The sequence below is a fragment of the Heloderma suspectum genome, chromosome 3, assembly GCF_057233095.1.
Source record: "Heloderma suspectum isolate Gila_16-S chromosome 3, 16-S_ref, whole genome shotgun sequence".
NCBI classification, from domain to species: Eukaryota; Metazoa; Chordata; class Lepidosauria; order Squamata; family Helodermatidae; genus Heloderma; species Heloderma suspectum.
The window spans coordinates 100,091,104-100,107,775 of NC_139460.1; the positions used below are offsets into that span (position 1 = coordinate 100,091,104).

The 16,672-nt window shown below is 40.6% G+C and overlaps 1 protein-coding gene across 1 annotated transcript in view; it reads left to right on the forward strand.

Moving 5' to 3' along the window:
* DMD (dystrophin) overlaps positions 1-16,672 on the forward strand; it is a 1,907,270-nt gene that overhangs the window by 990,215 nt on the left and 900,383 nt on the right. Inside the window, exon 43 of the mRNA XM_084843968.1 lies at positions 3,323-3,473. Coding sequence (XP_084700094.1) covers positions 3,323-3,473 — 151 coding nt within the window. The remainder of the gene's footprint in view (positions 1-3,322; positions 3,474-16,672) is intronic.

Genomic DNA, 16,672 nt, shown 5'->3' on the forward strand with positions numbered 1-16,672 from the left:
GCAGGACCCACTGCACATCAAGAAGCTAGCAGGTCCTGAAGCAACTAGAAATTAGCTGAAATGCTTGTTTCCAGAATGGGACAGGTCAGCAGAGCTGGCGGAAGGGAGGTTGGCTGATCTGTCCTGTTCTGGAAAAGAGTATTTCAGCTTGTTTCTGGGGTTACTTTAGAAAGCACTCCCTCCTGTTGTGCTAGCATTTGGCCCCATGGGCACAGCAGAATGAGCGGAGACGCAGAAGCAGTATTGGATATTGCCCATAGACTGGAGAAAATTGAGAGTGTTACAAGTCCAGTATGAATATCCCCTGTTGACTAGGGTTTTGTGGAGGAGTAGAGTGCCCATGCTACCTTGGGACAAGTGGAGTAGGTATATTCTAACAGAAAATAGAGTGGATCATAATTTTTGAGTAAATTTATTTTTTCTCCTTCCCTTGTTTTAGTATCGCTGACATTATCTGATGTTAAGAGAAATGGAAGGTTTATTTATGCATAATATTATACTATAGCAGGCAGCCTTCCCCAACCTGGTGCACTCCAGATGTGTTAGACTACAATTCCCAGCATCCCCCAACCAACTGGAGGGCACCAGGTTGGGGAAGGCTGAACCATAGTATAACAGTTTATTTTTAAAAGTTTGTTTGTTTATTTATTTATTTATTTGATTTATGCCCTCACTTTTCTACCAAAAAAATGGCACTCAAGGCATATATAGATTTATGATGTTGATTCAAGATAAAATTTCAAAAATGGCAGTTGCTTTAAAAATCTAAGTTCTCAAACAAGTTTCATACCAACTGGAATTTGAAAGACATGCAAGAAAACATTCTCTTTGGAAGTACTTATTCAAAATGTACATCATTTGTCAGAAAGGAACTGTACTTAACAACTGTAGTGAAATCTTATGTAAGAACTCAGCCACAATTCTGTAGTCAGATGAAAGAAACCTTTCAATGAATTGTGATTTATACATAATAGGATATTTTGATGGTCTCTTGATAAAACAGCTTTTAAAAACAAAAACCAAATACAACCATCTCTTGTACTGATCTCATAGCCAAGACTAGTTTCATTGTCTCTTTTACCTTGCAATGACTTATTTCATAAAAAGGAAAAGACTCCTGGATTTGTGTTGTTGAGTCCCTGTCTGCTCAAGGACCTGGTGCCATCAATAATAGGCTTGCCTTTCATCTCAGAAAGGCACTCCAGATCTATTCTTTTTACTCTAACAAATGATGTAGAATCTGGCCCACAGAATTCTCTTTCACAGTAATTGTTTTTAAAAAGGATGGGATCAAATCAACCTTTCCTGAAAAATGTGGGGATCAAAACTACAGAATATACAGGACTGGCAGTGGGTATATATGTTACTAACTTGAATTTTGTAGACCTGCTGACAGTACAGACTAACCACCACATGACTTCTTTATTAGCAGTTTGACGAAATATTTGAGCTATTTGACTGTCATTGCCTTGGAGAGAGAACAAGTCTGCTTATGGTAAAATATCCATGCTGGCATTCATTTGTATAGCTGTGTTGCTGCAAAGCACACTTAAACAGTTCAACCCAGTCAACAGAAAGGACTCCTGACCCTGTGGCAATGCTTGTGAGAGGGGGGAAAGTCAGGGCAGAAAAAGGTACCATCACCTTGCCCTCTCCTTCTCCAACTGTGTGGCAAAAGCACATCATGTGCCTATAGAAAGCTCTTACAGTGACTCAAAACCTCTAGACATCACAAGAGAAGAGGCGAGAGCATGATGTCTTCCAAGACTGGGGATGTCCTAGTCTCATGAGATTTATGGATGAGACTGGGGAGTGGGTATAAAGTTGGCTGGGGATAAAATTTGGTTCACATTTACAAACTGACGTAATTTGTGCTTTCCAAACCAATACAGAAACTGGAATTCAATTCTTTAGTTTGCACATTTCTCCAAATTTTATGATACAGGTATCTGTACGAACAAAAAAACCTACATACATTAGGGGAAACTACATTAAAATGTGTACATTGGGGAAAATAGCATATATCCTGGGAAAGGGCTTGCAAAAATGCAAATATTGTGTATGTATATATGAATTTTTATGTGCATGAAATTTTGCACGAAAATGCATATGAATTGTCATGCAGACTTTTAAAGAAAACATTTTCAAACTGATGCAGATACAGGATGGAGCAAACTTGTGCTTAAAAAATATGAACATGATAGAAAGCAAAACAGACAGATCCATCCAGCCCTAATATAAGGCCCCACCCCACATGACCTACCTTCAGTCTGGCCAGGCAGGCACTACAGCTCTTTCTTGGGTTATCCCAAGCTTACAACTGGTTGCCCTTTTGTGGGGCAGGAAGGAATTGTTTCATGACATCCTGATTGGATATGGATAGGCATCTTTTCCGCCTTCCTTAGTGTCTCACCACCTTAAGGGTTCTTAAGTAGTTTATACTTATATATTGTAGTAATCCTGATAACTTGGCAGGTAAGGGGGAAGGGGGAGTTAGAAAGACTCTCGATAATGAAGTTATGCATAAGTTTCAATGCCCTTTGTGCAGTGGCAGGGGTCTTCCCCAGAAGAAGGAGGGGCCTGTAATCAGTATCAGGATGGGCTATTCAACAGATTTGGGGCAACTGCTGAGGAGGAGACCTACTCAGCCCAACCAGGTGCTGAATACAGGGATTCATCACAGGCAGGAAGTTCACACATGAGCAGACTGTGTCATGTTCCTTTGTCCTCCCCCTTCACAATCAACACACTCCAAGACACCAGGCTTCAGGCTCACTACTTTATTAGTTAATGACCAGGTTCCTTACAAGTGCAAATTCTAGGAAACTCTCAGGCTACAAAGGAAACAGCTACTCCACACAATTACGAATATGAATAGAGCTGAAATGGAAGTTAGAGAAGTTGCCGGCAGTTTGAACAAAAATTTCCCAGCCAGACCAGCTTAGGGGGGATGCCCTTCCCTTATAGTTTCTCCCTCTTATGTAGGCTATCATATCCTATTATGTAGGATGGAGCAGATCCATTTCAGTTTGGGTGCAGACCTGGTTTTGGAACCAAGTCGGCCTTGGTCAACCTGATGGATTACTTTTCTCTAAAGAGGGATGAGGAGAGTGTGTGACCTGGCTTCTTCTCTTCAATCTCTCTGTGGCTTTTGATACCATTGATCATAGTACATTTGTGGACTGGCTCTTTCATATAAAATGTTTAACTATGAATGCATCACAATGATACGTAAATTAAAACATTTGAAACATTTGGCTTACTGCTTACAATCCAATAATGTCCTGAAGTGTAGTTCCATGGTTTCTGTTTCTTTCCACAGACGATTTGACAGATCAGTGGAGAAATGGAAAAATTTCCATCAGGATATGAAGAATTTTAACCACTGGCTAACTGAGGCAGAACAAAATTTAGCAAAAATACGGATAGAGTCTGAGGATCCAGACCTTTCCAAAACCAAGCAATGCATCAAGGTAGGACTCACCTTTTTATTGTAAGGATTTTTTTTGTCTAGATGGCTGACTTTCCTAATCAATGTATTTACCTTGATATCCTTTTGAAATCTTGAAGTGTATAGATTGACTGCAAAATATAACTTTGTTAAATTGCCTTATAGAGTTCTGTGGTCACAGATTCCATCTTTTAAAATGTTAACAAATAGCAGCTGCGGGGTGCAGTTCGGATCAGAACTGCAGGTGTAGGGCAGGGAGTTAATTCTTTCCTTAGAGCTGTTTTTTTCAATGATTTCTTTTGGCCCAAAGCAGCTATTTGCCCCATTAGGGGAAATGTACGTGTACAGCCTCTATCTGACATCTTGGACTGTTCTAAAATCCCATAGACTTCCATATAGGGGACAGTCACCATCTCCATTTGTGGTTATTTGATTCAGTTTTTATACAATGGGGAATTATACATTATACATTGGCATGACCTATACCTGAGCTGTGTTTTTGGACTTTATTTCTGTAACTTAAGTGATATTTTGAATTTTATTCTTGCATGTTAATTGATATATATGTCTATAGTGAGGTCTGTTCACTGGATCAATAAGTTGATTAAATTGATTGTTTCCATCAATTAGTATATATTAAAATAGTTAACAAAAAATTAAATATGAATATGTTAGCAAAAAACAAACAAACCCAAGATTAAAATCAGTGTAAGTCTCCTTTTTGATTTTGTGGTCGTTCCATATTTTTATTTTGAGAATAGCTTTTAAAGCTTCTATGAAGAAACTGATTTTTGTGAAATAAAAGTTTTTTGTGTTTATATGTATTGTTCATAAACCCAGGGCTAAAGATGAAGGAGTTAACAGTTCAAGGGAAAAAAATGTGTGTGTTTTCCTTGAGGATTGTGCTAGAGGAGTAATATACATTGTAAACAATACATTGTATGCTAATGAAGGGACAGTTACTCTTACTGTTACCATTAAGAGGTAATGCGAAGCTAGGTTCTGATTTATATATGGGAAGGTTGGATCCAGATTTGTACCATTTGATTGGAAGATAGCAAAACATTCTAAAGATGATTATTAGTCCTGAGTTTTGACAGAGGTGGTGTGATAGAATGTTGGCCACACCAAAGCTGATTGGCTGGAGGGTTTTGACCAGAGCAAATATAAGATGCTGTGTTCAGAGGCATTTGAGGAACTTCATCTGAGATTATCACTAGGGAAGAGTGCCAACAGATAAGTATGTTACTGAGTGTCTTCAGGAGAGACTGAAGAAGACAGCGGCGAGATGGGAAGCCAGGCTAGAAGTGGGCAAGGTGGAAGCAGAAGAAGGCCAGCAAGTACAGAGAGGAAGACTCCAAAAGCAGAAAGAGCCAAGGCTTGGAAAATAGCTGGTAGAGGTCTGAAGGCAGAGCAAGCTGACTGACCAAACTGAAGACTTCAAGGGTAGTCTGGTAAATGGCATTAAAAGTTCCAGCTGGTAGTCAGATCTGACCAGAAGGAAAACTACATATCACATCTGCATTGCCAGGCCTGTGTGTGTGAACTGGGGTGGAGCTTGATAGAATTGGCTAGGGATATTAGAGAAATCCATCGCGGATTCAAATGAGGCCAGATTCTTTGGAATCTGTCCTCAGGAATCCGCAGCAGATCGGCCCCACTTACCTCCTCTCCTGGAGGATTCCGTGCGGGACAGCATGGCTGCCTCCGCGCCGATCACCATTTAAAAAAAATGGCGATCGGCAGGATGTCCCCATAGACTTATATGCCAAATAGAGCCATGAATCTTGCATATAAGTCTATGCAAAAAATATTTGCGTAGCCTATCGCGTGAAAGTACAGGGATGCAAATGGCATGGTGGACACCATTTGCAGCTATAAAGCTGGTAGATTAACTTAAATGCAGCCGTAAATGGCTGCATTTAGGCTAATCTACCAGCTTTACAGCCGCAAATGGCACCCACTACGCCATTTGCGTCTGGAGACTTAGCACAGCAGTACGGCATGGCAATGGCTGCCAGCCATATCGCCAGCGATATGGAGCAGGCGGCCGGCTCCGCAGGATCAACGCACAGAGGGATCCGACCCGGACAGATTCCAGGGGGAGGCGGAGGTGAGTGCTCCGTTCCGCCATGGGCCCCAGTGGGGCCGGATTCTTGGAATGCAGCCTCACTGGGGTCCGTGGCGGAATTCTCCCCGATCCCTAGTTTCCTATATTTTGGTGTTAGTAGTAGTGGGATGACCCAGTGACAAACAATCTTCCACACCTTCACTTACTTTAGGGTGCAATCCTACCCAGATGGGTAGCCGCCTCCGAAATCAGAGGCGACCGCCTATCCAATGCAGGTCAGGAGAAGCATGGAGGGGATCATTCCCTCCGTACTTCTCCAGCCGTGCATTTTCAGCTAGACAAAATCCCTGTCTAGCCGCGGGAGGATGGAGCGGGGGAGGAGGCTTCTGTACAATGCTAGGATGTGTCATACAGGCATTTTCACCCTCCCCACCCAGAACACCCTCAGATATGCCCCTTTTCAGCTGCTCTGCGATCCTCTTGCGAGCGTGGAGGACAGGGCTGTTCTACGCTGCCTCCGAGGCAGCGCAGAAGTGGGGGGAGGTCGGTTCCCGGAACACAAGATATCCTTTGGCCATCTAGCGGCAGTCTAGCGGCCATAGGATTTCTCCCTCCGAAAGTAAAAGATATATACAAATGAATAATGCTTGATTTCTCACCCTTTCCTCCACGACATGTGACAGCAACTCTATTATTCCCAGGCCATCCTCTGTATTAACAGTGTACTCATTAGCAGCCTTTATTCTGACTGCAGCAATATCATAAGTGCAAATTCTGTGTTACTACTAATTCTACTTTCTTCTTCCTGTTATTAATGTTGGTAGCAGCACCAGAAATGTGAGTGTGTGAGTGTGTGTGTGTGTGTTTATGGGAGGGAGAAGGAGTAAAGTAGATTCTAAGGGCTATCCTAACCATTTCTCCCTGATGTGGTAGTTTACGATGTGCATGGAATATTGTACATTGGAGATGGAGTTTTTTACATGGGGGATGGAGTTTTGTACATTACTTCCCAACTTGCAGTATGAAATGGTATAATCCAGTGGGAAAATTGGGACTGCTTATTTCTGCACAGTCTGCTCAGCCACCTTCAACAGGGATCAGCACAGAGAAATTCATAATCCCCTTCATAATGTTCATGTTTTGCTAATAACAATCTATATTCAGAATTGCTTTCCTAAGATAGACATCATACCAAATACTCTTCTCACCCTACTCCCAGCACTGTCCCAAAATATATTGCAGCATTAAGCAGCAGAGCTAATTCACTGAAGAATTACATGTTGCCTGTAATCCATAGTTATGTCATTGTTAGCTTTATTTTTAATTTGATGGATTTAATTTTAATGCAGCATGAAAGAACAAACTCTTCTGGGGCAACAGTGCAGTGTCCATAGCAGCATATTGCTGAGCTGCCTATTTTGGGCAGCGAATCAGTATATGCCCACACATTATTTCCACAGTAGTACTCATTACTCTTCATGTCACAAAATATTGTTGATAACTTTTTTAGTGATCGGGTGTTGATCAGATTTATTAAATATAAGCCTTTAGTGATCAGATTTATTAAATATAAGCCTTCTGATCATGTTGATCTAATTGGAAAGTTTCCAAGAGAAAGAGGTAAACAATCTAACTCTGAAATCTAATCTAACTAACAATCTAATTTGAAATCTAACTCTGCAGTTTATCAAAATATTTATGCACATGTTTCACGTAAAAATATTGTAACAGTGAATGACAAAAAATGACAAAAAATCATAATATTCTGCCATACATTATATTATATTATATTATATAAGAAAGTGCCATCTCTCAGATGAAAAGTTGCAAAAATAGGAAATCTCATTTCTGGTTGTAGCAACAGTATTGCCAACAAGATCTGAGAGTAGAATATCGCCACTTTGTTTAGCACCCCCTTCTCATCAAATAATGTGGTTTCGTCACCATATTTTATGGAGAATATGAAGGAATTGCTGACCACTGAGAGTAAATCCACTAAAGAAGCTGAATATTTTCCTAATGTTTAATCTAAATCTCTAAAATAAACATCTTTCCAAATTATTCCCTATTCAGTGTGCATACTCTGTATTTAATGATGTATAATTTATTTTGTATAACCGTATATGTGCCTACTGTACATGTCATGAGTGATCCTTCACATCTATTAGTGATAACATTTTTCAGTTTGATGCTGTTGTGTAGTTGGTCAATATGTGAATCAAGTAAATGATAGATGTTTAATTTTATATGCACTGAAACGCAAACATGGCCAGATGATGACTCTGAAGTGTTTCCCAATTGGTTTCAATAGAGATATCAAGCTCAGTGGACAAAATATAGGCTATTTTGATGTATTTGAACAGGAAGTCTCATGTGTTTCCATTAGGTAGGTGAATATGTTTTGATGGCTGTATGGCTGTCACCTTCAAAATCAAAAGGTTTTTAAAATACACCAGTATTAGAGGGCATCATTATTATATTTTCAGCTTTTTCTCTGCATTAATAAAGGGTAGAGATATTGTATTCAACTGCAAAACTTACAGGACTGGGAAGGATATAAATTTGGAACTTTGCTGATACAATGCAGTTTGGCTTTGAAGTGCTCCATCAACCATGCCTGGCCATATTGTCTTTCATCAACTGGGGGTGCAATCCTATGGGGACCTCACAGTGGACCTCACAGTGGCAGTTGAAACCTTCAGCATGGTATCCTCTTGGAGTGTTGGGCAAATATGGGGACTTGGGGCCACCATTTCGCAGTAGTTTCAGTCCCTTTTTGCTGTACATTCCCAGAAGATGATGCTTGGGAATTATTCTTCAATCCTTTACCATTGCCATACAGGGTTCTTCAGGTGCCTGTTTTATACCTTTATGTTTCAACATCTACATGAAGTCCCTAGGAGAGGTCACCCATGATTTGGGGATTTGGTCCCATTACTGTGCTGATGATTCCCAGCTCATCATTCCCAGTCTCTCCTTTTCAGCTAATGCCAGGGAGGCTGTGGCAGTTCTGAACCGTTGCTTGGATGTGGGCTAACAATCTGAGGATTAATCCAGACAAGACAGAGTTTCTGATGGTCAGTATACAGTCTAATCCAGGATTGGGAGTACAGCCTGTTATGGATGGAATTACATTTCCTTTGAATGATCAGATTCGTAGCTTGAGGATGCTCCAGAATCCTGTGTCACTCCTGGATGCTCAGGTCGCTTCTGTGGCCAGGAGTGCTTTCTCCCCATTTTGGCTGGTGTGCCAGCTTTATCCCTTCCTGGAGAAGATGGATCTGGCCACACCAACACATGCCTTAGTTACTTCCAGTTTATATTACTTCAATGTGGTCTACATGGGGCTGCCCTTGAAAAGCGTTCAGAAATCAGTTCACACATGGTGCAGACAGATTGCTTTCTAGTCTTAAACCAATTGCACTGGCTTCCAATTTGTTTCTAGACCCAATTCAAGATGCTGGTTGTGAAGGAGGAGGATCCCGCCGGGACCAGCCCCAATCTCCCTGTGAGGGAGGACCACCCAGGACCCAATCCTGGGGTCCCCTTCCCAAAAATAGGACTGGCCAAACCTGGCCTTTCAGTCCCCCACAATACCTAGTAGCCACCCTCTTAAGCCAAGAGGCACTGAAATTAGCACTGAGGTTATGCAGAGAGATCACACCAGCTGAAGGTTGGATAAAGGTTTTCTAAGATCAAAATAAAAGGGTAGAGAGAAAGGGAAAATGGAAGTAACAAGTTACACAAGAGGGTACAAAGCCAAATCATGTAACTATAAACAGAGAGCTTCATGAATGCACACTCAAGCAAAATAATAAATCTACCGGGCCTATCCTTGCATACCTAAGTATGGATCACCCTGGATAGCAACTAGCCGTCTGCAGGTCCAGGATCACCAGGACAAAGGGAGACACCATGCCTTGCCCTCAGCCTTCTTTTAAAACCCAGCCCTGGCGACCTGGGGCAGATTTTGCTTCAGCCAATCACTGGCAGCCCTTGCCTCTGAGAGGCTGGAACTCCCCACCAACTCCAGCTGTTCTCACTTCCCAATTAGCAGGACTGCGCCCGGCCTTGAGCGAAGGGGCCAAGGAGCCTCTGGACAACACACAATCCCAGGTGGTTACATCCGATGTGACAGCCTGACCCGATTTTATGGCAGACAGCAGGCCGTTCTCCTTGACACTGGTGCTTACCTATAAAGCCCTAAATGGCTTCAGGCCACGATATTTGAAAGACCAGCTCTTCCCATATAAACCTACAAGGTTAGGCTGGCTGGAATATAAGCTTGGGCCTTTTCTGTGGCAGCACCCAGATTGTGGACTGGCTGCATCTCTGCTTAGTTTCTCTTATTAATCTCTGCATAATAAAAATGATTTTATTTGATACAGTGTTTAATTATTTTGAGACAGAATGTTTTGATTCCATTCTTTATGATTTTAAAGCAGCTCTAGCTTACTCTGGTTTATTATTTAATTTGGTTTCGCTGTTTTGTAATTCTCTTAGCAATAAAGAAACCTTGGGAAGAGGCTTTTAGGGAGATGCAGGTGGCCCTGCTTGAAACAGGAGCTTAAAACTCCTCCTGCATGTGTGGAGCAACTGCTCACACCTGTTTGGCATCTTGGTCATATCTTTAATTAATAGATGGAAAGCAGGTTGAAATCTTCTCTTTGGTCTGTTTCTGCCGTGTTCTGACCCAGGCAAGACAGGACTACAGATGTTCAGTGGTACACTTTTCACAAGTGACAATGTACATGCAGGCACAGAGGATTCAGTGGGTCAGAGACGAAGAAAACAACCTGGCATACACTTATTTATTTATTTATTTATTTATTTCTATGCCATCCAATAGCCGAAGCTCTCTGAGCGGTTTACGTATAACAACATTATGTAATATGATGCCTTACTTTGTGGTCTCAAAAAAGCAAGGCAGATTGTATTGGACTATGGAGTATACGGCTTCCTAACTGAATGTGAATCAGGACTGCAATATTTAATTAATTATCCACTCGATGTAAAACATTTTAATTGACTAAAAAGTTCCTGTCTGCCCTGAATTGGGCAGCAGATTAAAAACATTCTAGTACAAATATTCATTAAAAACTGCAGATGATGGCATCATGAAACAAGAGGCATTCTCATTCTCTCTCTCATGGGAGGAAATGCCTCTAAGATGTGGTCTGATATGATATAGGCATGCATTATCTAAGAAAAAAGAAAGAATGCTTTTTTCTTTAGAATTATTGTTTTGTCTTATATTAAAATATATGCAGATCTAGTCAGTTAATTTGTCAACTCATATGTTTCATTGATTTAGATTTCTTTAATTTGATAACAGCTCTAATATGAATAGATATATTATCATGTCTACTTTAATTTAACATCTCACGTGGGATTCCCATACAAACTGTGCTGTTGTAAATTCAGTACAGTAAATACTTGGATCCAAAGGTTGTCTTCCTCTGACAGACGGTGTCGTTCTCCATCAAAGAAGTCTTCCTCCATTGGAGCAAGCTGCTTCCATTGGAGGAAGTTCATCTGGATATGAATAATTGTTTATGTAGTACACTCCAAAGCAAAACAAATGACCACCCCTAGTGCATCGAGTTTATACATTTATAGATTTAAAATATATATAAACAGTGACTGAAGCTGGTGCTTTATACCGAAACATTCCACATTTTAAAATCTGTTTGTTCCTTAAATCTATAAATTTATAAATTGTGTGTACTTCTGGTGGTCATTTGTTTTGCTCTGAAGTGCTGTGTCATACATGTCGCATCACCTTCATATTGATTTATTATGTAGTATAGCTATACTATGTAAACAATTAGTATATAACAATATTGTTACTTTCTCTAGATCAAACAGTTATGGGATATTAAATCTCATGTGAAAACCTAAGACTTTACCAGTGAAAAATTGAGCTATCACTTGCAGTCTCCCAGTGGAAATACAGCACTTTACTAACTAAGAATGAGCACAGAGGTAATCAGCTGTGATATTTCTCTAGGCAGCCAACCAAGATGCACTTTGGAAAAATGTGGGTCAGTGGGAAGATATCTAACTAAATATATGGTATCAGAGGAGATTCCAATGATCTAAGCCACAAAATTACAGAAAGGGGAATGTAGAAGTCAGCAGAGTATCAAGAATGTACGTTTATTCCAGTAAAATACTGTATAGTAATATCAACAGGCTGAATCCTCATCCTCTCTCTCTCTCAAAAAAAAAAAAAAAAAGATTTCACATGCTTAGTAAAAATAGAACAATTTTTATCAGGAAACATTAGGTAACACATTTCAGCAATGTCTAAATTGTTAAAAAAATGTGATAACACAAAAATCTAGGGCGTATAGAAAACTTGTGTGTGTGTTTGCATGTGATGAGTGTGTGTGTGTGTGTGTGAGAGAGAGAGAGAGAGAGAGAGAATGAACTATTATTCTTTCTGCTACTATCCTCAGGAATACAAGGGATGCAAGTCCATTCAGCTAAAACCAGTGTCTACCCTCACGTGCACATCTAGTGCACAGTGTCTGCCAAATGTCAAAGGCATAGACACAATGCCTTAACATAAGTCAGTGAAAGAGATGAAAGCAGAGGTTGTTGCCATGCTTCTAAAATGAATGGTCCTTCACCCATACACTGCTTAGCTAGTTCTTAAGACAGAACAATAATAGAGAGTAGCCAGTGAGTGATTCTTTGATGGAATAGTTATAGCCCCTTCTTAGGGTCAGCATAACATACAAAGAGGTTGTCTTTAAAGAAAGGTGGTCCTTAAAGAAGCATGCAGTACTTTCTAAGTAAAAAGCTAGCAATTTATGAAAAATTAAAACAAGCAAACAATGTCGCACCTCTGGGCCAAAGTCTAGGACAGTGTAGACCAGCCCCCAACCCCCAAATGACCACCCAAGGTGCAGCAGCAAATAGGTCCAGTATCAGAGGGCATGCTGGGACCCATTGGGGCCACAACTGATCATTGCAGAATCCTTTCTTCTTTTTCTTTTTTAAATTATAGATAGGGCATTAAAGGCATTACCTTTAAATTATAGCCAGGCATGTGCATGGTTACAGATGCTCATTTTATTATTATTATTATTATTATTTATGTTAAATATATATTATCCTTTTCTACAACAAAAGTGGTGCTTATTCCAAGCAGAAGCAAACTCTGTTTTATTACCGTACTCAAAATGGTGCTATGATTTAAGTGAATTACATTAAAACTGCACATGCCGAGAGAATTTCTGATTTTGTCAAGGTTGGCAGACACAGGTACTGCTTGGAATGGAATGGTGGTGGGGGAGTGGGGGAATGAGCAACGTTAGGTGTGTGCTTCACAGCTGACTCATGGCTGTCTAAAAGAGGGGCATAAGACCATTAAACCCAGAGTCTAAAATTACCTAGCTGCACCACTGTATGCAAGGCCTGCATCTACCATCCTGTAGATTCAGGGTGGGGTAGGGGATCGAGGAATTCTCGAGGAGAATTCACATGTTTAGTCTTCCTCATAGTTGCCACTTCAAACAAACACAGGCTGTTAATATGAAGCAGCTTTCTGTTTAGTAGCAGCAAGTTCAGCCACACCATTGCCGAGTTCCAAGGTGGCTGAAATACCTGCAGCTGCATTGAGAGATTTGCACAAATGGCTTTCCACTTGGACCTACATCCATATAGTTGCTTTCCAAGCAACAACCATGCTGCAGATTCAAAATATTATTATTATTATTTTTGTCTATTTTTGCAGTCTACCAGATTTCACTGATTCATTGTAGTGTTAGTAACATTGCTCAAGTTTAGCATGTGTTTCTCTCCTACTGATGGAAAAGGCTTGAAAACTATTAATAGTGAGCATTCATTTGTACATCCATAAAGATCTCATCTTCATAAGCAATATACTTAGCCCCATGAAAAGCAATACACCAGACTTACAGGACTAGCCAGGGGGTACCCAACAGTAGTTGTCATTGTCCATTCCATTGAAACATTCTCCTTCTTTTGCCTTAAGACTTTCAAACTTAATGATTTCAGTGTGTGAGTTAAGCACATACTTAAAACTTCTGTCACTGAAATCAATAGGGTTAAAAGTGCATCACTTTGAGTGGATCATGTCCCTAAATGTTTATTAATGATAATAATAGTAAAACTCCTAATTTAATGAATCGATTAACTAGATTCAGAATACATTTAAACACTTGCTGCTTAGTGGTAATTATGGATTTAATCAATGGACTTAGAAATACAGTGCAAAACTATTCATTTGTTTCTCCAAGGATTCTGCTTAATTGAAAGCTGAACATCTGCTTCAGTGTTCTTTTGTTTGTGTGCTAAAAGTTTAAAATTGACTTTTATAAACAAGCTAGTGTTGGTTGTTCCAGTGAGACTTGATACAAAATGGATTTTTAATTCCAAGACAGCATATTGCGATTAAATATCCCAGTGAGGTTCATATTTCTGTTTTCATAGCAGAAACTGAACTTTGATCTGTTTATGGCTCCTGAGAGAACACTATTCCGGTATAATTTTCACATACAAATAGAACGCTTTTAAAATGTCTTGTATAAATCATTTGTTAGGAAAGTTTTTTCACAGCTGGATTTTAAAACAAAAATGTTACAAAATACAGAGTTCAGCTTGGCAGAGGTAATTCTGAAAGGCTGTGCAAAGCAGTAAAATGGCCAAACGTTAGTCCCATACTATGATCAGTTGCAGAACTAGGGACTAATGATTGATTAGCTTAATGTATCATGCATAGGGCATACAACCCAGCCACTGTTAAGCCTTTTAAAGTTCCATTAAGTTAGTGGGAAAGTTGAGAATCTATTTAATTCTATCTCATAGACATCAGTGATATTAAAAGTATTTCATTTTGGCTGTGTGTGTGTGTAAGCACACCGACTTGTCCTATAACTGCTGGGCTCAGCTGCCCATTCTTTTTCAAGTGTCCTCCATTCCATTCACAACCAGAACACAGTGGGGGGAACAAGTCAGCAGCTGAACAAATAAGCAAGCTGGTTGGTTCACCCCCACGTGGAACAGAGGCTCACACACACCTTCTTCCAGAGCTCCATGCCAAGTGTTTAAAAGTGTTTAAAAAATAAATGAATGAGCTTGGGGAAAGTGGTGAAGAGACAACCCCCACTCCCCCAGCTTTCTGTATCTGTGAGCCCCAAAGACCAGCTGGGTGCAATGAAAATTGGCTGATTGGCAACCGTACTGAAACCATAAGTAAAATTCGTATTGTGCCTTTGTTTAAAAATGGTAGGGTTGCTGAGGCTAAATAAAATTGCTTAGTCGCCTCTGTCCCCATCAGTTTAGCTTTTAATATGATTTATTAATGTAGAAAATGCAAAAGACGATGACAACAACAACAATGTAAAGGTCACTTGAAAATATTCTTATCCTGTTAAACTCCACCTTTCATAGACAGTGTATATTGCAGCTGGCATTACTTGTTATTGTTGTTTATTCGGTCAGTTGCTTCCGACTCTTCATGACTTCATGGACCAGCCCACGCCGGAGCTTCCTGTCGGCTGTCGCCACCCCCAGCTCCCCCAAGGTCAAGTCCGTCACCTCCAGAATATCATCCATCCATCTTGCCCTTGGTCAGCCCCTCTTCCTTTTGCCTTCCACTTTCCCTAGCATCAGCATCTTCTCCAGGGTATCCTATCTTCTCATTATGTGGCCAAAGTACTTCAGTTTTGCCTTTAATATCATTCCCTCAAGTGAGCAGTCTGGCTTTATTTCCTGGAGGATGGACTGGTTTGATCTTCTTGCAGTCCAAGGCACTCTCAGAATTTTCCTCCAGCACCACAATTCAAAAGCATCTATCTTCCTTCGCTCAGCCTTCCTTATGGTCCAGCTCTCGCAGCCATAGGTTACTACGGGGAATACCATTGCTTTAACTCGTTATTGGTGAGGCATAATTATCCTGTTAAGGCATGGCCATGGCCTGGGAGTGCTCCTGGATCCAGTTTGGTGTTTAAGAATCAGAAAGTAGCTGTAGCTATGAATTTTATTTATCTGGTACTCTGGCAGTACACATTTCTGGAAAGCTGGAACCTTGCTGCATGGATATACATACATTTGTAACTTTGAGTCTTGAGTCTTGCAGCGCACTCTTTGAGAATGCACTGCACTGCCACTGGTTGGGATTTGAAACAGTGCACTGCCATTGATTGTGGTTTGATTTGACGCATCAGCTGGTGCAGAATTCTATTACTCATTAACAGGGTGAGGGGAAGGAGAGAGAAGCATACTACTGGCTTTTCAGCAGCTACCCTGGCTTCCAGTTCACAGTGTTAAGTGCATGACTTTTAAAGTCTTTTATGGCCTGAAATGAAATCTGCATATTTCATGTATGCTCCTCCATGTGACTGACACAGACATATCAAGATCTAGAGGAGAAGTTCTGCTCTAAGCCTCATTAAAAGAGCTCTAAGCAATGGACAAAAAAAAAAGGTGCAACCTGACCTCTGCCTCTAGGGAGCAAAAGAAGAAACACAGGGATGCTGCTCCTCTCTCTCCCAGGAAGATCACTGTGGCAAGGGGAAGACTAGCCTGACCCCAGCCATTGGGAAAAGAAGGAACCACTGAAGGGAGATTGCTTCCCCCTTTCCCTGCCAGAAAATTCAACTCTTGCCATGGGACCTCAGAAGTGAGGGGAAATATATTCTTCCCCTGGACAGAGGGCCAAGGGGCACCAGGTATTTACACACCTTTATTTGAGCAAGAATGTGGGAAAGGAAGATCAGCCTTGGCCCCGTTGGGTACATGCCTATTTGCAAGTCACCACTTCTTCCTGGCATTGTCAAACGGACTCAGCTTCCTTCTATCTTTCCCTCTCCTTGCATTCTGTGTCTTGTCTTTTTAGTTTGTAAACCTGATGTTGTAGCCTGTGTCTCATTTTTTATTAATGTCAACTATTTTGGAAGATGTTTGTCTGAAAAGCAGGATAAAAACAATGAAATAAGAACTGGTACAAAACAGAGTGTGGCTTTTTGGGCTGCTCCTCTGAGGCTTTGAAATACAAACCCCACTGACTGTGTATAAATGCACCTTGCTTAATAGCCTTCAGAAAGCAATATAATGCTTATCTCTCTCAACAACCTTTTCATGTGCTTTGGGGGAAAAGGCTTTATTAAGGCTGGTGT